Here is a 21324-nt window from a genome sequence, read left to right as displayed (position 1 = left end):
CCCTTCCTCTGGCCCCGGAGGGTCCCTGTCGCCACTTCCCCCAGCAGATGGAGAGCAGCTGTCCTCCACCAGACGCACTCGCAACAGCACCATGAACTCAGTTCCTTCAGGGGTTCAACAACCCCGCTCCTCTCAGCCCAGCGCCCGGACGCCCGGCCCCGCCCCCGGCCCCGCCTTCCCGCCCCGCCCGGCCTCTCCTGGCCCCGCCCCGCCCCGCTCACGTTCTGTGCGCTTCTGCCACCCTCGCCCTGTGTGACGGGCCGGGGCCGGGAAGGGTCTATTGCGCAAGCCCAGGGCGCCGGGCTGGGAGAACCGGAGAGGCCTCGGCGGCGCGCCGGAGAATATGAGGCGCGGCGTTCGGCGGGCTTCTTTCCGGAAGCGGAAGCTCGGGGGGCGGGCCAAAGTGGGGCGAGAGTCCGCGGCGGTTAATTCCTTTTACCGTGCGGCTTTGCTTCCCTCAGTCTGGGCTTGCTTGCGGCTGCGAGAGATGGTCAGGTCCGGATCTCGACCGGGCCAGGTGAGGGCTGCGGGCCTGAGGCGTCCACTGAGGGGCTGGAGAGGGACTGAGGGCGCTCTCGGGGCGGGAAAAGTGCAGAACCGTTTGAAAAAAATAAAAACAAAGACAACGCGGCCGCGTTAAAAATGCTGGGAAAGGGAAGTGGGGGCACAGCTAATCTGATCATCCTAACACAGCCGCCCCGTCCGTGGGTGTATTGTGTGTTAATCGGTGTAGTCCTAGAGCGCTGGCTTTGACGTGGGGCCCGGGTTCGAGGCCAGCCTCCGCGCTGGGTCGGCTGACTTAACCTCTCCGAGCCTCACTACGTCGTTGACTCAAATCCAGGTTCTCGGCTCTTCCACCGAGTACCGCTAATAGCTGATCTGCCGTCACGATTGCTGGTGTTTTACTACCAGTAAAACAAGGTCTCCCAGTTAGTGTCCCTGCCTTTAGCCTCACCCCTCTCAGAGGCACGCCCCTCGTTGTAACCAAATGATTCTCTTTTCTGTTTAAAATCCGACGCTGGAACACTTCTTTTTCAAGATAAAAATCTCATTTCTTTGGCCTGTCAACGCAGCCAATTTTCGTTCCGGCCCGTGCATGCCTTACCAGCCCCCGCCGCCATTCCGGTAACACCCGGCCCAGTTGGGGTTGTTCTGCAGTGCCCTGGCCGCCCCGCGCCCTCGCGTGCGTCCGTGCCTTCGCGCTGTCTGTTCTGCGTGAAATGCCCTTCTATGCCTGACGTTTCCACTTTGCATCTCCTGCCCCTCAGCTCACGGGCTGCATCTGGAAGCCTTGCCTAGCAGTCTCGCATCCCCATTGTTAGGGTGCCCCTTTTGTGGCCCGTACTAACCTTTATCAACCCACTTTTCAGGCTAGAGACGTTGCTAATCTACCTACCTCTGCTACTACACAATTTATTTCTGTTTTCGAGGCCTAGGACAGCACCTGGCATAGAGTAGATTTTTCAGGTAATGAATCAACTATTCCTCATCCAGACCCTCCTCTTAGAGTGATCTTACACCTCCTTAAATATATCCACCCTATTTTTGGTCTTCCTTCATTTATCAACTCATCTGTAATGCTGTCTTCCCCATTAATGTGAATTTTACACTTTCTTTCAAGACCTGGCTCAAGACTTTCTTCATGAGTATTTCCAGACCAGCCCACCCCTTATAGATCTTTCTCTTTTATTGAATGAACTCAGAATCTGGGCAAGGGGGAAAAATGTGGTTTCTGTAGTCATAGATTTAAATTCCAATTCTGCCACTACTGTGGTGCGATAGTAAGCAAAATACTTTTTACTTCTCTGAGACTCCTTTCCCTTATCTATGAAATAGGTATAAATATGTATAAAATTCTGCCTCAAAGAATTGGGGAGATTAAATGAGAGAACCTGGTAAAACATCTGTCTCACACTTGGCATAAATGTGCAACAAAATTTGGTCCCCTTAAAAATAAATAATCCATATGAACATAGATTGGAAGCCCCAGTAGCAAAGAGCACATCTGGTGTCTAGATCTTGGTTTCTAAATACCATTGTCCACTAAAAGGAACTATGGCTTCTTGGACAGATGGTCAACTCCAGGGCTGAGGCAGGGAAATTATAAGATGAGCCTGGATACATCAAAATGAAAAGCTCTGCACAGCAAAGGAAACAATTAGGGTGAAAATGCAACTTACAGAATGGGAAAAAATTTGTAAACTGTGTGTCCAATAAAGGGTTAATATCCAGACTATATAAAGAACTCCTACAGCTCAATAGCAAAAAGCCCAATAACCAGATTAAAAAATGGGCAAAGGAGTTGAATAGACATTTCTCCAAAGACGACATACAGTTGGCCAACAGGTACACAAAAATGCTCAGCATCACTAATCATCAGAGAGATGCAAGTCAAAACCACAGTGAGCTAACATCCTCACAACTGTTAGGATGGCTATTATCAAAAAAACAGAAAATAACAAGAGTTGGTGAGGATGTGCAGATATTGGAACTCTTGTATACTGTTGATGGGAATGTAAAAGGGTGCAGCCACTATGAAAAACTGAAGTTTCCCCCAAAAATTAAAAATAGAGCTACCATGTGATCCAGCCATCCCGTTTTGGGTATTTATCCAAAAGAATTAAAAACAGGGTCTTGAAGAGATACTTCACTCCCATGTTTGTTATAGCATTATTCACAATAGCCAAGATATGGAAACAACCTAAATGTCCATTGATCTATGAATGGATAAAGAAAATACACTATATACACACAATGGAATATTATTCAGCCTTAAAAAGAAAGAAATCCTGCCATATGCAACATAGATAAACCTTCAGGATATTGTGCTAAGTGAAATAAGCCAGTCACAGAAGGACAAATATTGCATCATTCCACTTAAGTGGTCTAAAATAGTCAAACTCAATTAAGCAGAGAGTAGAATGATAGTTTCTAGGGGCTGGAGGGAGGGGGAAATGGGGAGTTGCTATTCAATGAGTATAAATTTTCAGTTATGCAAGATGAATAAGTTTTGGAGGTCTACAACATGCCTATAGTTAACAATACTGTATTGTATGCTTAAAAATTTGTCAGAAGGGTAGATCTCATGTTAAGTGTTCTTATCACAGTGGAAAAAAAAAGGTAAGCCTGGAGCACCTTGTTGCAGAAAGCAAGGTATAGTCAAAAAATGAGGACATGTTAAAATGATACAGGAGCCAGTTTGAAGACACTCCTACTGACAGAATCGGGGACAATTTGAGTGTCACAATAAATAATGATAATAATAGATCATAACCCATTGAATAAAATAGGAATCAATGGGTCCATACTAACAAATGAAGGAAGAACAGTGCTTCACTAAAGTTGAATGCCAACTAATAAATGTAGAAGGAATGATGTAAGTTAGAAACATCACCATTTGACAAGCAATTGATTAAGGCAAGAATCATCAATGGATGCTAAAACTACTGGGTGAACGTTTGATGAATAGGATGTCTGCATCATCTCAAGTATCTCTCCACAAATGCTTAGTATTTACAAAGATATAAATAGTAACCTTACAGTGAAAAACCTGGCAAGCGCCATTCTTAATCAGAGTTTACATCACCAGTGATGGGACAGACTGATACATGCCTACTCATATTGTGTTGAAAAGGACACGACATTCCTTTTGTGGTATTTCTGTCAAAAATGCACAACCTGAATCTAGTTGTGAGGAAACATCAAACAAGTCTAAATGTCTAGAGGGACATTCTACCAAAATAACTCTCTGTACTCTTTAAACATGTCAAGGTTGTAAAAGACAGTGAATGGCAACCTGAGGAATTTTCCAGATTAAAGGAGACTAAAGGGATATGACAACTTAATGCAACATAGATCCTGGATTGGACAGGGACCAGGATTTTTTTCTCTAAAGGACAGTATTGAGATAATTGGCAAAATGTGAATAAGGTCTGTAGATTAGATTATAGTATGGTATCAATGTTAATTTCCTGATTTTGATAATTATACTTTGGTTATATGAGACAGTGACCTTGTTCTTAGGAAATATTTAGTAGTAAATATTTAAATGTAAAGGGGAAACATGTCTGTAACTTACTCTGAAATGGTTCAGACAAAACAGTAATACTATTTTGAGTATATATGTGTATATATATATACTGAAATAAATTAAAAAATATATATTTTGAGAGAGAACATGGCAAATGTAGTAAAATGTCAATAGTTGGGGACTCTGGGTGAAGTGTATACAGTTCTTTGTACTAATATTTCAAAATAAAAAGTACAAAAATATTTGAAGGAAATGTGCCAATATGACAGTTACTGTTGCAGGGCGTTTTTATCCTGGGTATTTTTTTTTTTTGAGAAAGATTAGCCCTGAGCTAACATCTGTTGCCAGTCCTCCTCTTTTTTGCTGAGGAAGATTGGCCCTGGGCTAACATCCATGCCCATCTTCCTCTACTGTATATGCGACGCTGCCACAGCATGGCTTGATAAGCCGTGCATCTGTCCGCACCCGGGCTGCTGAAGCAAAGCACACGAACTTAACCACTACACCACCAGGCCGGCCCCTGGGTAATTTTCTTTATCTGATTTTGTGTGATATCTCTTCATGTGTATATTTTTTGGAGAAATAGTATATATAATCTTATAATTATGCCATATATTTATTTCAGACAGTATACTTTTTTTTTTTTTAATTTTGAAAGATAATAATTGCTTTTGGAGTTAGCAGCACCCTAGTTTGGATTTTTGTGATGGTTCTGGCCAGGACACCAACATAGATACACTGAAGAGAAAGACCCTTAGAGTGTCATTCAGGGACCAGTGGAGCTCCATTACATGGGATCTGGGATCTTATTTCCTACAACATTGACTTATTTCCTACAACATTGATGGAAATGCTTCGTGACTCCATCATAATCCACATTATCTCAAGGGGAAGTATAACTCTGCCAACACAATTTTTTTTATTTTTGTGAAGGAGATCAGCCCTGTGCTAACATCTGCCAAGCCTCCTCTTTTTTTTTTTTTTTTCCCTGAGGAATACTGGCCCTGGGCTAACATCCATGCCCATCTTCCTCCACTTTATATGGGACACCGCCACAGCATGGCCTGCCAAGCAGTGCGTCGGTGCACACCCGGGATCCGAACCGGCGAACCCCGGGCCGCCGCAGCGGAGCACGCGCACCTAACAGCTTGCGCCACCGGGCCGGCCCCTCTGCCAACACAATATTTTAAATGTATTCTCAGCATTCTTAGAAGGAAGGAGTACTTATTCAAGCAAATAATCAATGTTGTATAACTCCAGAAAGTTTAATACTTACTGCTCAAAGCTGTCTTGGGATGAAATATATAAACATGTCAAGAAAAATCATAAATGTAACTGCCAACAGTGACTGGACCTGAAGGGAGAAATGAAGGCGTGATGAGGGAATTTAACCATGTCTATTTAACATTATATTTTGAATAGAGATTGTATGTATCTGATATAAAGTTATTAAGATAGAAAAAGGTATACCATGGAAAGTCTCCCTTCATGCTCTGTCCCCCAAATTCTGTTTCCCTCCTCTGAGGCAACTACAATGAACTGTTTCTTGTGTAACTCACAAGACATTGGATGCATGTAAAAGCAAATGTGTATTTTTTTCTTTCTTCTACACAAAAGGTAGCCCACTTATGCTACTTTTAAAGTAAAATAAAAAAAAAAACATTGCTATATGAGTTTAAAAAGAAAGCTTGAAAGAACAAGATGTAGATGAAGAGGAATAGTGGAGTTCTCATGTGCTGGTCTTGTCAAGCATTCTCAGGAATGTGAATAAATAGAAGCAGAGTTATGAACTCTGTTCTATATCTTGAATTAACTTATCTGTTTTGAAGAATTTGGTGGAATGTCCAACATGTTTAGTGAATGAGTATAGTCCAAACTTACTGTAGTAGGTACTTCTCGTTAAAATAAAATCTCAACTTCATTTTCAGCTTAAATAGACTTAAGGAACAAATATATGTGTTGTTTTCTTGATGTTTCATATAGAACAAATTATTTATGAGTTCAGTTGTAATTGTGGATTTTTAGGATGTATCATATTTATAAAAAACTAATAACATGGTACCTACATAAAATGGAATATTATTCAGCCTTAAAAAAGAAGGAAATTTTAACACATGCTACAACATGGATGAACCTTGAAGATATTATGCTAAGTGAAACAAGCCAGACACAAAAGGACAAATACTGTATGATTCCGCTTATATGAGCTTCCTAGAGTAGTCCAATTCATACAGACAGAAAGTAGAAGGGTAGTTGCCAGAGGCTAGAGGGAGGAAGGGATGGGAAGTTATTGTTTAATAGGTACAGTTTCAGTTTCTGAAGGTGGAAAAAAGTTCTGGAGATGGATGGTGGTGATGGTTGCACAACAATGTGAATGTATTTAATGCCACAGAACTGTGTACTTAAAAATGGCTAAAATGGTAAATTTTATGTATGTTTTACCACAATAAAAAAAAAAGAAAGGAAACAACATTTCAGGTTTTGTCAAGACAGCATACTGAGAATATAGTAGAAAAATATTTGTGTATCTACTATAATATAATGCATTATGTCATAGGTGTTATCTTCAGGAAAGCACACTGGACCTGCTAAATTAACAAATGGAAAGAAAGGGTAAGTACTTAAAGAAGTTTACAACTTCAGGAAATCTCAAGAGATTTTTCAGGTCTTTGGGCTGAACTGAATTTTGTCTATCCCAAAAACTAGATGCGTCTCTACCTTCACAAAACTCTGGGGAGAAACCTTCCATATCTACCCATGTTGATCATTTTAATGTTTAATAGACTTTACAATCTTCATAAGGTCCTATATAAATCCATCTTATATATGGTTGGACAGGCTTTCTTTTTTTCATATATTTATTTATTTATTTTTTCCCCCAAAGCCCCAGTAGATAGTTGTATGTCATAGCTGCACATCCCTCTAGTTGCCGTATGTGGGACGCGGCCTGAGCATGGCCGGAGAAGTGGTGCGTCGGGGCGCACCCGGGATCCGAACCCCACGCCGCCAGTAGCGGAGCAAGCGCACTTAACCGCTAAGCCACGGGGCTGGCCCCTGGACAGGCTTTATTATTCAAACTTTGCTGGAAAGAAAATGACTATTTACAATATATTTTGGAAAAAACTTATTGAATTGTATGTAAAGATTTTAACAAACTTGTTTTATAGGATCCATTTAAGAAAGCTATCACGTTGTAATGCAGAATCTGGCTATCCCATCCATTCTGATTCGGAAAGTCAGGTAAGATTAAACTGAATAGGTATGATATACAGTATTTTAATTAATCTAAAGGTAAAAGCTAAGAAGTGGGAATAAAAATTCAAAGGTACCGTATTAATTGCCCTAAGGAAGTATGAAGGCCTTTTGCTTTAAAACATGTTTTCTACCAATAATAAATTACTTCTAAATAAAGAAATTTTAAAACTACATAATTTATTTTTTTCCTGCATTAAAATTTTATATGCAAATTTCTAAATGACTTTCTCCTTACAGACTGAAACCATACAGGGGCTTGATGGTTGTGCTTCTTTGCTGCGGGACATTTTGAGAAATGAAGATTCAGGTTTTATTTTTTAAATGCTTCTTTGCTGATCACCTTTTCTCAATTAAGTGGTTCTCTCAATGCTAATGAATTTTTGTTTGAATTATTAATAGGTTCAGAAATAGCATATTCAGAAAACAGATATAATCCCAGACCTTTAGAAGGCAAAAGATATGGATCTAAAAAGAAAGGACATGGAAAACATACTGTTCCTTCAGTAGTCTGGAAAGAAATTTGTAAGTTTTTTCTCTTATTTAATTAAATATAATACTTAATTCTGAGGGTTTTGATAAGTTATCAAGATTGTGCAGTTGGTCTTTCGTTTTAATAGTATACTAATTATTCAGGTGTGTGCATGCTTGAGTTTCTCTTTTTCTATTCAGCTTCTTATCACTGAGTACTTTGTTCACTATCACTTTCCCAAGAAGAAATGTAGAAGAAACTGACTGTCTGTGTTTTGTAGAAGAAAAGATTCAAACTCAGAATGACATTTGAGAGGTATATAGTGTTATCTTTGCTCTCCCTGCCACTTGTTTCCATAGATAATAAAAATTGGTTGGGTTTCATGTGTTTACTTATTGTTTTAAAATTATTTTATATGTAAATATCCTAAGTGGTTTCTGTAGCTCAACTTTCTGAGCTGCACAGTTAGAATACACAGTATATAAGAAGGTAAAATTCCAAGTTGGATAGATACATAAGGAAAGAGGGCCTGCCACTGATTGAGGGTGAATGTAGTCAAGGACATTTTACACTTTCACAGTTGACTTGCTGACTTAATTAAGTGTAGTAATTCAGCAAACACTTATGTAATTCAGCAGTAATATAATAACTAAATAATAATTTATATAAATAAATAATTCAGCAAAAGTTTAGAATAAGCAAGTTTTGATTATGTTGTCCCTTGGAGGCCTATAGAACAAGATAGCCTACAATGGAGATGAAAAAATCCATGGTGGGAATTCAGATGGACGAGAGTGGGACTAGCTAGTTCCACAGGTCAAGTGGGCCAAAAGAGTTAGCATAGCAGTGCATGCTTCGATTCAGCTTAGGCAAGGGGTGAAATCTAGAAAATCATCTACGGCAGTAGCCCTGGATATTAAGAGATCAGGATCTGGGCAAAGAGGCTGAGAAAATGAGAGTAGAGCATTCATAGGACTAGAGGCTGGTGTTCCAGATAGTCTTGAGTCAGAGAACTAAGGCAGAGGAAACAACCTACTAACCCATCTTGGAGGCTAGTCACATTTAGCCTCATGTTATCTTGACCTACACTGTCCGAGATGGTAGTCACTAGCCACATGTGGCCATTGAGCACTTGAAATATGGCCAGTACAACCAAGGAGCTGAATTGTAAATGTTTTTTAATTTAAATTTGAATTTGAAAACTGATACTTGATCCACTTATTAGAAAACTTTTAAATATGTTTGGAATAACTTGGGTATGTGAATCTACTTTTTCAACTGTAAATTATATTAAATCTAAATACAGATCAGGTATTTCTGATGAAAATTTGGCATCCAGATTGAGATGTGCTTTGTGTAAAATACACACTAGATTTAGAAGATTTAACACAAAAAATAAAATATCTCAATTTTTTACATTAATTACATGTTGAAATGTTAATATTTTGGACATATTGATTTGAATAAAACATTATGAAAATTAATTTTACTTATTTCTTTTTACTTTTAATATGGCTACTAGAAAACTTCAAATTGCATATATGGCTTGCACTATATTTCTATTGGACAAAATTGGTTAAACCAGGGGTCAGCATACTACAGCTAGTTTTATTTTATAAATAGTTTGGTTATTTTATTTATTTTTTCAATGAAGTTTTATCAGAGCACAGCCATGCTAACTCACTTATGTATTTTCTGTGGCTGCTTCTGTGCTCCAAGGGCAGAGTTGAGTAGTTGTGACAGAGACCATCTGGACTGCTAAGCTTAAAATATTTCATCTCTAGCCTTTTAAGAAAAAGTGTGCTAACCCCTGGTCTGAACTCTTAAAGCAGGGGCCTATTTATTGGGGCGCAGTGGACAAAGAAAGGAGTCGTAGCACCGACTGCCTATTCCTCCAGTCTCCTACTTCTTTTCCCAAGGCAGGCTGTTTCTTGTCCAGGGCACCCTTCCTTAAGGAACTCTCATTGGAATGTATGTGGCTGACAATGGTGCCGTGGTAGCAACCTGTTGGATTCCAGCTTAACTGCTTGTTAGTTCGAGTTCCAATAGGAAACAGATGGCAACACCCAAATTAAGATAATTCAAGGAGGGTTTATTTACAAAGGAACTCATTACAAAGGTGTGAGTGGGATATAGGGACTCCACAAGGGATTGTGCTACCCCAGTGCTAGTGCCAGTGGCAGAGCTGTTATCATCCCTAGGCCTTAAGGGATGAGGCCAGGGAGAGGTTACTGGGACTCAGAAAGAGATACTGTTGTGTAGAGTAGGCCGCCATGAGAAGAGCAATGAGCTTCATTTAAGGAACAAAGCCAGCCCAAGGTGGCCTCACAGACAGGGAGCTGGGAATAAGTACTCTGACTTCATTCTTTTCTCTTTCCTTGATAATGCCAAGACTCCCCTTGGATTGGACCCAATTGGAGCTTTATTAATGTATATCAGGCCTGGCATTTGATTTTTATTCTTGCAAGCTACTAAGTTAGCCTTACTATGTTGTGGATGCTGGCAGCAGACCTAAGACTCCTGGGTCAAAGACAAAGGACTTTATTACTCGTGGCACAGCAAGCAGTATGTACATAGCATATTTGTGTTGGTTCCCTCTTGCCACCAATTCCCATGGGGTGATGTGGTGGACCCAGATGGATGGATGCTATGCATGCTGTAGGTTTTTTTTTTTTTTTTTGGTAAGGGAGATCAGCCCTGAGCTAACATCCATGCTAATCCTCCTCTTTTTGCTGAGGAAGACTGGCTCTGAGCTAACATTTATTGCCAATCCTCCTCCTTTTTTTTCCTTCCCCAAAGCCCCAGTAGATAGTTGTATGTCATAGTTGCACATCCTTCCAGTTGCTGCATGTGGGATGCGGCCTCAGCATGGCCAGAGAAGCAGTGCATCAGTGCGCACCTGGGATCCGAACCCCGGCCGCCAGTAGCAGAGCGCGCGCACTTAACCGCTAAGCCGCCGGGCCAGCCCCATGCTGTAGGTTTAAGTTTCAGCTGAGAAACATTGATTTGGGGAATCCATCACTTTGGTAGCAAGCAGTAAGTAAGCTTGTACTTGTCTCAGGGGGAAACATTACCTTATCCCTCAAGGTTGCTCATTACCAACACAACCCTGAGAAGTGGCCCAGGTAAAGAGGTAAGGTCAAGGCCTTACTTTCTTGGTATACCCAGCAAGACATGCAGCAGCAGAAGAGACCCATGAAGGACTCTCTCTTAACAATGTAATCCGTATAGAACAGCATCCCAGGGAGAGCAGGGTGGAGACGACTGGAGGATGGATTTGGAGGAGATGAGAGACATCTGGCATTCTGGGTCCCTAGCATTAAATTCTTATTTGGATTAGAGTCAGATCAGCAGTTCTGGCCTGCGATCAGTATACAATATTCTTATCGTCCTTTCCCCTACACTTTCATCATCAGAAGGAAAGACCTACTTCCCACAGGACAATCTCCTTTAGGGTTGCAGTATTAGAAATTAGTTCTCGTTGACTATTTATTCTCAAGATTGACTCATTAGAGGCAGAAGCCTCCTTCCTTTTGGTTTAATTACTCGATCTTTTTTAGTTTACCAAACTGTAGCTCTGTCTAGAAGGGATCATCTTTTGTTGTGTGTGGTTGGCAGCATTAACCAGTACAAGGTTTTTGCTCTCTTATCACAGTGCTCAACAATAAACAAAATGACGCTCAGCATTTGCTCTCTTTTCCATCTCTCCACAAGTGAGGTAATCATAAATAGAACTTTAAGGAATCTGTTACAGCATGTTGACTAGTATCTGTGTATCGTTTTAATTTTAACTTACATTATCTTCCTATTTTATGTTAACCATCTTCTGCGGCGTGGTCTCCTTATGCAGTTTCTGTCTGGGACCTGCCTGATCACTGAGTTTCTATGGAGCTGAGCCCGCCCACCTTGATGCATGCTGGGAGTAAGGAGGCAGAGAGGCAGTTTCAGAAGTGCATTGAACTTACTTGAGAGTGCTCCTTACATTTAAAGAGAAGACATTTTTTAAATAAGCAACTTTTTACATTTGATAACTGTGTTGAATGCTATGGGCACAGGACTCTGCTTTCAGTAACATACATATATTGCTGCCCTCACCTTGGGGAAATAAACCACTACAAGCAGAGTATTTTGAACGTTGATTACCCCCATCAAGGCCAAGTGTTCTTTTACATATTTCAAATTATAATAGGCATCCAGCCGCTCTTACCTGCAGTAGATGTTTGTTCCATATCTGGGTGCAGGAATTACTCTTACCTATCAGACAATGCTCGTACATCCAAGCAGCAGCGCTGTACAGCAGCTAGAATTCAAGGACTGAAGAAAGTTTTGTGGACTGAGTAAATGAATACATCCCTTTTATGAATTCTAGTTATCAACTGACACCAATTAGACATTGCCATCCTAATCTACTAGGTAAAATTTTCATGTAGGGTGCTTTGGTATAATGAATAAGAGCAAGAAAATATACTTCATTTGTATTTGTGTAGTGACAGGCTCATTTTGTTGGTGGTGGTGATGGTTGGTTTTTTAATTTTAAAATTGTATAGTAGTACTATAAATGTAATTTTTCTTTGCTATCCATTTGTGATTTTTAACTTGTCTTGGATAATTTACTTTAGGATTTTGTCTCTTAAATACAAATCTTCAACGTTATCAGTAGAGTTTCATATGAACTGAGTTAATAAAGGAGCAAAGTACGTCATTTGAATTCTAAGGCTTTGATTTTCAAGAAATATCTTTGAAGTTTATTGATTTATGTTGGATAATGACATCTGCTGGCAGAGGTGTAATATTGTAGCTCAGCTTTATTAGAGATTGTGAAAACCACTCCTTGAAAAGGTGAATGAGAGCCAAGGCCTGGGACCTGTGAATGTGAAATCTGAGAATTCCTCAAACCAGACAATTCTTGTCTTATATGGGGCCGAAGGAAATCTAAGAGCAGAAGAGAGACCCAGGAATCAGGAGAAAAGGAAGAGCTATGTGCTGGACAGCCACGGGCTAACTATGATCTCACCCCCCCATCATTTCAGATTTCAAAGTTAAAATATTTTAGAGGATACTTTTCCATCTGATCTATAAAATTGTATTTCTAATAAGAAATAATTTTTTTTTTACAGAAATGTTTACTAACCACTTTGTTGTAGGTCATCTATTCAGTTAGTGATGAAGAACCGTTATTGCTTTGGGTTTTAATCATCTCAGAGGGGACATGCTTAGAGATAAATCATTGATATCAGATGGGAAGATTTGTGAATATGAAATATTTACTTGTCTGTCTTAAGACTTTGCAGCCATTTGGTGATAGATATAACATTTATTGAGTTCTTACTATGTAATAGACGTTGATAGTTTACAAGTGTTATCTCGTTTACTTCTCACAACAATCTTATGAAGTAGGTGATACTCTTATTATCATCATTTTTCTGATGAGGAAGAGGAACCAAGAGAGGTTAAGTAATTTGCCAAAAGTTACTCAGCTGATGACTGTTAGAGCTTGTATTCAGACCTGGGAAGTATGTTCATAGGAATAAATCATCTCAAAAGGAAGCATACCCTGAGTCAATGAAGCATCTAATATCTCTAACCATTTTTGTAATCAAATATTAATTTATATTTGGGGCTTTCCATACCATTTTTAAAAATGTAACTGTTTTCAATTTTTAAACAAGGAATAACTTTCATAAAGCAAGTGCATAAATCTCAATAAATTTTTGCATATGTATACACCCATATAGTCACCACCCAGATGAAAATATAGAACATTTTCAGCACCCTACCAGGCACCTGGCCCATCAGTATCCTCACCACCACTTACCCCCTCATCCTCGAATAACCGCTTTACTGACTTCTATCTCCTTTGGATAGTTTACCTGTTTTTGAACTTCATATAAATGCAACTGTACATGCTGTAGTCTTGTGTCTGATATGTTTCATACAACATTATGTCTGGTAAGTTCATGTAGGTAGTTGAGTATATCAGTAATGTGTTCTTTTCCATAGCTGTGTAATTTTCCATCATGAGTATACCACAACTTATCCATTTCCACTATTTATGGCTATTTGGGTGTTTTCAGTTTTTGACTACTGAAATAAAAACTATTGTGAACATTCTTGTACCCATCTTTTAGTAGACAACCCACATATCTGGTAGGTGTATACCTGGGAGTACAATTGCTGTGTCATAGAATGTATGTTTAGCTTTAGTAAGTACTGTCAAAAGCTATATATTTTTCTAAACTAATTGTGTATCGTAATAACCTGTGATCTACCAAGAACACTTTCATTTCTATTAATAGTCTTTAAAAAACATTTGGGAAGAGGATCTTATTAGACAGGGAAATCGATTTTAATACTGATCTATAGAGTAGTGCTATGTAGGAAACTTTGTTTTTCATGTAATAGTTTATTAATACCAGGTTTCTACTTTGTACTACTTTGTAGATTAATACGAGACTCTATGGGAGACAATAATGAAGTATAAGATACAGTCATGCCTAAAGAAGCTTATAGTTTAGTCAGATAGACAAGAGAATGAAAGAGAAGCAATGTAGTGCAATATGCAAGTGAGAGATGATTTGTGTACAGTATGTGCTCTGGGATGGTGAAGAGCAGTCGCTGGACTAAGGTGATTGGGAAAGGCTTCATGGAAGAGGGAAGCCTTCAGATGAGCCTTGGTGAGTGGGTAGAATTGAATTGGAAGGAATGGTTCATCATTAGGAATGTTATAGGAAGATGAGAAAAACTTGAGTGTCTAAATTGGCCTGACGAGTGAAAAATTTGAGTTGGGGGTGATGGGAAGATGGTTGGAAAAGTAGGTCGTGGTAAGGCTTTGGAGACTTGAAATGCCAGGTTAAGATTTTGTTTGAGGGCCCAATGTGTAGATTAAGTTAACTCTTATTCTTGCTCTCAAAGCTCTGATTTTTTTTTTTTTAACACAATCAAAGCATCAGAATTGTTACACAGTATTCTGTCTTTCTCATTTCATTTTCCCCCAAGAGTATGAACTGGACAAGGAGCAAGGTGAAAGAGTTTTTATTGGATTTTAGCGAGAAATAACACCTCTAAGAGGGGTCTTATAATTGAAGGAGAGATTTTACAAATAGCATTCTAATAGAGATTTTAAAGACGTAGTATAGATAATTTTTTGTGTGCGTGTGCGTGTGTGAGGAAGATCAGCCCTGAGCTAACATCTGCTGCCAATCCTCCTCTTTTTGCTGAGGAAGATTGGCCCTGGGCTAACATTTGTGCCCATCCACCTCAACTTTATATGGGACGCTACCACAGCATGGCTTGACAAGCGGTGGGTCAGTTTGCGCCAAGGATCCGAACCTGCGAACCCCGGGCTACCGAAGTCGAGCGCGAGCACTTAACCGCTGTGCCACTGGGCCGGCCGCAATATAGATCATTTTTGACTGGAGAACTTACTTAGTTCATTCCCTACTTTAAAAAAAGAATTTGAGGTGATTTTCTTTAGGGGGTGACAGTGGTAAAGCCCTTCTGTAAAGTATGTGATGCATTGAGCTACTTCTGAGAGTCCTTTTTTTCCCTAATATCTAATGGTAAAAGTTTTTGAAGGGTCATACTTCAAGAACTTTTTTTCCTTCTTCTGTATTAGTATCTTCAGATAATAAGAAACAGATACCTAATGAAGCTTCTGCTGAAAGTGAAAGAGACTCATCAGATGTCCCACAAAACTGGTCATTGCAAGATCATTATAGAATGTATTCGCCCATAATATACCAAGCCCTCTGTGAGCATGTGCAGACTCAGATGTCACTGATGAATCACTTGGCTTCAAAGAATAATGCTAATGGAATTTCTACTGTTCCTTGCCACACTATGTCTGATTCTGGTTAGTATGAATGATGTTTAGAAAGCGTGAATATAAGCTCTAATTAAGTTGCTTGGTTATTGTATAAGCAGGATGAGATGTGAATGACCTTTTCTCCCTCTTACCTTTTAGAATCTCAGGCAACTGTACATTCCAATTACGGCTTATCTACCTCCACCCCAGTCCGGTTACCTCAGCAGCCACCCTGCCCTCCAGTGGTTCATTCTGTGGGTACAGTTTATATACTATACAAGTAATTATTTAGAAATTACTTTTAGAAATTTGTCATCATAAGAGAGAAAATTGAATTTACTAATTGTATCTTAATGCCCTAAGATGTAAAGACCAATTATTTTTTTCAAGTTATTTTTTATTAAAAAAGTTTTACATTTTTATTAAGGACAATGGTAAGGAGGGAAAATGGGAAGAAATCAGCAGAAAAAAGAAATCACCCATTTCCATCACCCAAGCCCAGTTGCTATTAACACATTGATAGAGCACTTTCTCATCATTTGCTTTCTTTTTAAAATATATTCATAATTAAATTTGATAGAGTTTTATATACCGCTTTTTTCACTTAACATTTTATTGTAAACATGCTTCTCAATTAATATATACCTTTTGTAAATTTTTAATAAGTTGTTAATGCTCTATTTGGTGGATATACCATTCTGTGCAACTACTCCCTTATGGTTAGACATTTAAGTAGCAGTCAGTTTTTTACTACCATAACATTTCTGTAAATATGTTTGTGCAAAAGCTTTTTATTATGCTTGAGTTTATTTTCTTACAATGCAATTTCCCAAAGTGGAGGAGTGTTTTAGTACCAAAGTGGACTAATTTTTGATGCCTTTAAACCATGTGTGATATTTGTAAACAAACTATTTTAGTCATGGCTTTATAATGTTCCCATATTGCAGAGTGAACTAATTAAGCTGTAAAAAACTAGAATACTGTGCCAAGGGGAAATCCAGCTTACTCACTGGTAATCTATAGCTCCATCCTGCAAAAGTCATTTTCTTATACTTCCAGTTTGAGTTTATTATAGTTAGTGCCTACAAGTCAGTAGTCACATTTTTGAGGGCTTAACTTGTTTTTTTCTTTCTTTAGGAGGTTCAGACTGGTGGTGACAACCAGTTTGCATCACAAGGTAAAACAATTTCTGTGAACTGTGCTGATGTTCTAAGCAATTCCTTCAGAACCAGTCTTGGAGTTCCATGTAACCTGCCCAAAACTGACACGCCAGCTATTCCAACATTTCAGCAGCTGGGTCTTGCTAATGGGATTCTGCCACAACAAGGAGTTTCTAAGGAACCAGACCTACTGAAGTGTTTCCAAACATACATGAATCTGTTGCATTCTCATCCGGACAGTCAGACACACCGAAGCCTCACTCTATTACAGCCAGCTTTCTTGGCCACTAATGAAGAAAAATGTGCCAAAGAACAAATTGGAGAGGTCACAAGTGAAGGAAAGGATTTGAACATCCATGTGCGGGATTCAAGAATAAAGAATGAGCAGAAGGCAAAGAATGTGAACCAGAGTGCTGAAAAAGTTAGAACTATCAAGTATTTGTTGGGAGAGCTCAAAGCCCTGATAGCAGAACAAGGTAGATGAGCCCTGTCTTCATAATTTTCTGTAGCATGGTGTTAATGCTGAAGAGCAGCATCATAGTATTTAGGCATTATTTAAATTTAGAATAATAGACCTGGAGTTTGTGGTATATTTGCAGAAGTAACCCAAACCTTTTTTTAACCCTTTTCATTTTACTTTTGGAATTTTTTTATTAAATCAAGAAAAATGTTGGGGACAGCCCGGTGGCGTAGTGGTTAAGTTCGCGCGCTCTGTTTTGGTGGCCTGGGGTTCACAGGTTTGGTTCCCCGGGCGCGGACGTATGCACCGCTTATCAAGCCATACTGTGGCAGGTGTCCCACATAAAACAGAGGCAGATGAGCACAGATGTTAGCTCAGGGCCAGTCTTTCTCAACAAAAAGAGGAGGATTGGCAACAGATGTTAGCTCAGGTGTTAGCTCAGAATGTTAACTAATCTTCCCCACCAAAAAAAGAGTTATGAGACATTTGAGCCAGGTTGTATTCATTTGTTTTCATTGTGTGTGTATATTCTAAATAATGGCTTTTGCTTGGAGTGAGTTGCAGATTTGTCACCTTTGAAAACAACAGTGCTTGTGGAAGCACTGATTGAATACCTAATATTTGCAGACTGACAAAAAGAAATACCAAATTTTAAAATGTATCTAAAGGAATACAGCTCTATTAATCCAAAGGTTTAATATATTAAAATCGTTGTGTTTTCAGACCTTCAACTTATTACTGTTCTCTTAACCAAATACTCCATCTTGGTAACAATAATAATCATAGTAACAATATTAGCTATCATTTATTAAATATTTACCATGTGCCAGGCACTGTGCCAAGTGTTTTATGTTCGTTATCTCATTTAATCCTCACAGCAACGCTGTGAGGTACTGATATTGCCCCCATTTTACAGATGAGGAAACTGAGGCTTGGAAAACAGTATCTCATTTAATCCTCTCAGCAACCCTATGAGATACTGCTGTTATCTCCATTTAACCATGAAGAAGTCTAGGTTTCAAGGGTTAAGTAATCTGACTAAGGTTATATGGCTAGAAAATGGTGGAGCCGAGGTCTGTGCCTCCAACGCTTGTGAGCAAAACCACTCTACAGAGGACTGGTAGAGGGCTGCTCGGCAGTTGGGCACAGTCGTTTTCTGTGTGCAGGTATTTTTCATCAGGGTGTTAAAATACCTGTGGGAGTAGTACATTTTTGTAACTTAGAATATGCTTTCTACCTCTTTTGGGTATCAGACAGTTAATATTATAATTATTAGATGTTTTCAGTCCACAGAAAATTTGAATAGAAATGAGGGGACAAAAATAAAAGGACAAAAGATCTAAAATCCATCTTCCCCTGTGTCTGTTTACCACCTTCAGAACCGTCCACACCCCACGATTGATAACAGAAATGGTGCTGTGCTTGATGCAACATCAAATGAGGTGTGGCTGGTGGTGTTAAATCTACTTTATAAATTTAAATCATAAAACCTTATCTTAGTAGACCCTCCCTCAATATTTTGCCAAACTGAATCACCTAAATTGAATTATTTGCTTATGCCAAGATCAAAGGTTGTGGTGTAAATGTTAATACTGTAATCAATTATATGAAACCCTTTAGCAGTCCAGTCATCCGTTGGTAATGTGAACTAAGAGATATGTGTAAACTATCTTCCTACTAGACTCTTTAACTGAAAAAAATCACCATTAACCCTGTGATTTAAGATGAATCTTTAGTTTACTGAATTTAGTTTCTTTAGAATTCTTCTGAATAAGCAAATGCAGGCAGCGGGAAAGGAGAAATTGGATTTGTGTATTTATAAATAATTGAGTTGAGCTTATTTATAGCAAGTATGCGCATATCTGAAAAGTTTTCTTTTTTGTAATACACATGAATAGTCTTATCCAAAAACAATTTACATATAGTTTTTACTCGTTTCTTCTGCATTTTACAGAGGATTCAGAACTTCAGAGGTTGGTAACAGAATTGGAGGTGTGTATATCTCTGCTTCCAGCAATAAGTGAAAACACAAATATTCAAGTTGAAATAGCACTGGCCATGCAACCACTAAGAAGTGAAAATGCCCAGTTACGTAGGTAAGAATTCCTGTTTGAATTTTTTTGTCTCTATACACAGGTGGCCCATGGCCAGAACAAAGGTGCCAAATGAGACATCTAGGACTCCATAACGAAAACAGATTTACTGTCTTACTGTGTTTCTACTTTTTCTTCTCCATTTTCCAAACATTGCCAGCATTCTCCAACTCTTCCATTACATCTGCCCACTAGTACATATTTTCTCTCACCTTTTTTGCCTCTGTTGTCGTTTGGTTTGTAGTGTAGAGAGAGGAAAATGAAGTACCTCAGGCTATCAGGCTAGTCTAGGCTATGCTGCAGTAACAAACTCCACAATCTCAGTGTCCTACCACAGGAGAAGTTTATTTCTCCCTCACGCCAAGACCAACACGGGTCATCAGAGGCTCTCTTTTGTCCTATGACTCAGGATTTAGGGTCCCGCCATCTTATGAGGCCACTGTCTCAATATGTGTATTTCAGGAAAGAGAGAAGGTGGATATGGCACACCCACTCTTACATGTCCCAGCCCAGAAGAGACAGTCTCACTTCTGCTTGTATTCTGTAGGCTAGAATGAGGCATATGGCCCTGCCTAATATAAAGACCTGGGACGTGACATTTTCCCATACTTCCCATACACCTGGAAGGAGAGAAGAACCTAATATGGGTAAGCACCAGTAGCCCCACCACACTCAGACGTAGAAAAAACTCATTTGAATTCTTAGTGGTTTTTTTTTGGCCATCTTAAGTTATGTTGGAATTATAGTCTTAATTTGTTTAGGAAAGATGTAAACCAGAGGTCTAATCTTGAAATATAGAAATCACTCATATATTATCAGTACTGTCTTCACTTTGAATGTTTCAGTGATGACCACCAAGGCCACCACCCAGCATCTATCAGTGTAGTTTGCAGAGAGTTAGAGCATATTTTCAGTGTTTCTGCAGCACTGCAGTGTGAGTGTGCCCTGAGAGGGTGTTAACAGTTGCATGAGCTGTAGACATTGTACCAGATAGGACCTGCACAAACATTTTCAAGAAACTGGAAAGCAATAAAAATTGGATTCCTAGTTGGAGAGTAGCTTAAAATTATGGATCTGGAGCCTTCAAAAGCATGACACCTAGTGAGATTTACTTGTTTAGGATTATTTCTATAAAGATCATTAGTCTTTAGATACTGTGATATAAGCTGGGGTTGCTGGGTTTAAATTCTAATAATACTGCCTTCGGTCCTGACCTGAGGGATCCCTATAATAACAGTAGTTTTTCAAAATCAAAACCAAGTATAAATAATAGTAGTGGTAACAGCCAGTAATACTACTAACATTAATTGAATGTTTTTATGTGCCAGGCTATTGTCCTTTCTATGTCTCATCCCTTTAAATTCTCACAACAGCTCTGTGAGGTAGGTATTATGTTATTCTCATTAACCGATGAGGAAACCAAAGCACAGACAGGTTATGTAACTTGTCCAAGGTCACATACATGAGAAGTGACAGAGACCAGACTCAAACCCGGGCAGTTTGATTTTAGAGTGCAATGATCTTAATTTCTACGCTTCTACATTGCTAGGAAGTGGAAAGTAACTTAATTATACTTCAATATTTAGGTGTATTTTATAGAACAAAAGAATATGCTGTAAGTTATTTGAAATAAACAAGCATATTTTTAAAGGTATGACTGTCAAATAATTGGCTTCTTAAATAAGCATACTAGGACTTAGTCTCAGAATATTATCTATTTTAACATTGTGACCATGGGAAATATCAGTGGTTCTTATTTATTTCCTTTCCTCAGAACATTTTAGAATTGCTTTAGGAGCTAATTTATAAGCCACTCAAGAAAATGAGGTGTACTACTTTATTGGTCACTGCTTGTTTTTAATTTTTTAAAAAGACGTTAGTTTGATTTCTAACCTAATTCTTCAGATTTGGCACCAGAGTTCTTTGGCTCTATGTCCTTAGAGGACAAAGATTATACGTCATACTATTGCCACTGTTTACGTGACCTTCTAAAAATGAAATTATTGAAAAATAAAGAATTTGTGAGATGTGCTCTTTTTAGCAGAATGAAGTT

General features: G+C 38.9%; 1 protein-coding gene across 2 annotated transcripts in view; it reads left to right on the top strand.

Moving 5' to 3' along the window:
• The first annotated feature begins 331 nt into the window (after positions 1-331).
• Positions 332-21324, top strand: part of CCDC14 (coiled-coil domain containing 14) — a 38856-nt gene continuing 17863 nt past the window's right edge. The window contains exons 1-9 of one of the 2 annotated variants that reach the window (XM_058555935.1): positions 332-517; positions 6588-6643; positions 7198-7270; positions 7523-7592; positions 7685-7807; positions 15370-15606; positions 15718-15812; positions 16696-17194; positions 19133-19274. In XM_058555935.1, coding sequence (XP_058411918.1) covers positions 344-517; positions 6588-6643; positions 7198-7270; positions 7523-7592; positions 7685-7807; positions 15370-15606; positions 15718-15812; positions 16696-17194; positions 19133-19274 — 1469 coding nt within the window. In that variant the 5' untranslated portion in view covers positions 332-343. Of the gene's footprint in view, positions 518-6587; positions 6644-7197; positions 7271-7522; positions 7593-7684; positions 7808-14152; positions 14429-15369; positions 15607-15717; positions 15813-16695; positions 17195-19132; positions 19275-21324 lie in introns of those variants that run through there. The other variant, XM_058555936.1, reaches the window with a different exon arrangement.

The sequence above is a fragment of the Diceros bicornis genome, chromosome 15, assembly GCF_020826845.1.
Source record: "Diceros bicornis minor isolate mBicDic1 chromosome 15, mDicBic1.mat.cur, whole genome shotgun sequence".
Lineage (NCBI taxonomy): Eukaryota > Metazoa > Chordata > Mammalia > Perissodactyla > Rhinocerotidae > Diceros > Diceros bicornis.
The sequence above is the reverse complement of the archived record's forward strand: the minus strand, read 5'-3'. Positions and strand labels throughout refer to the sequence as shown.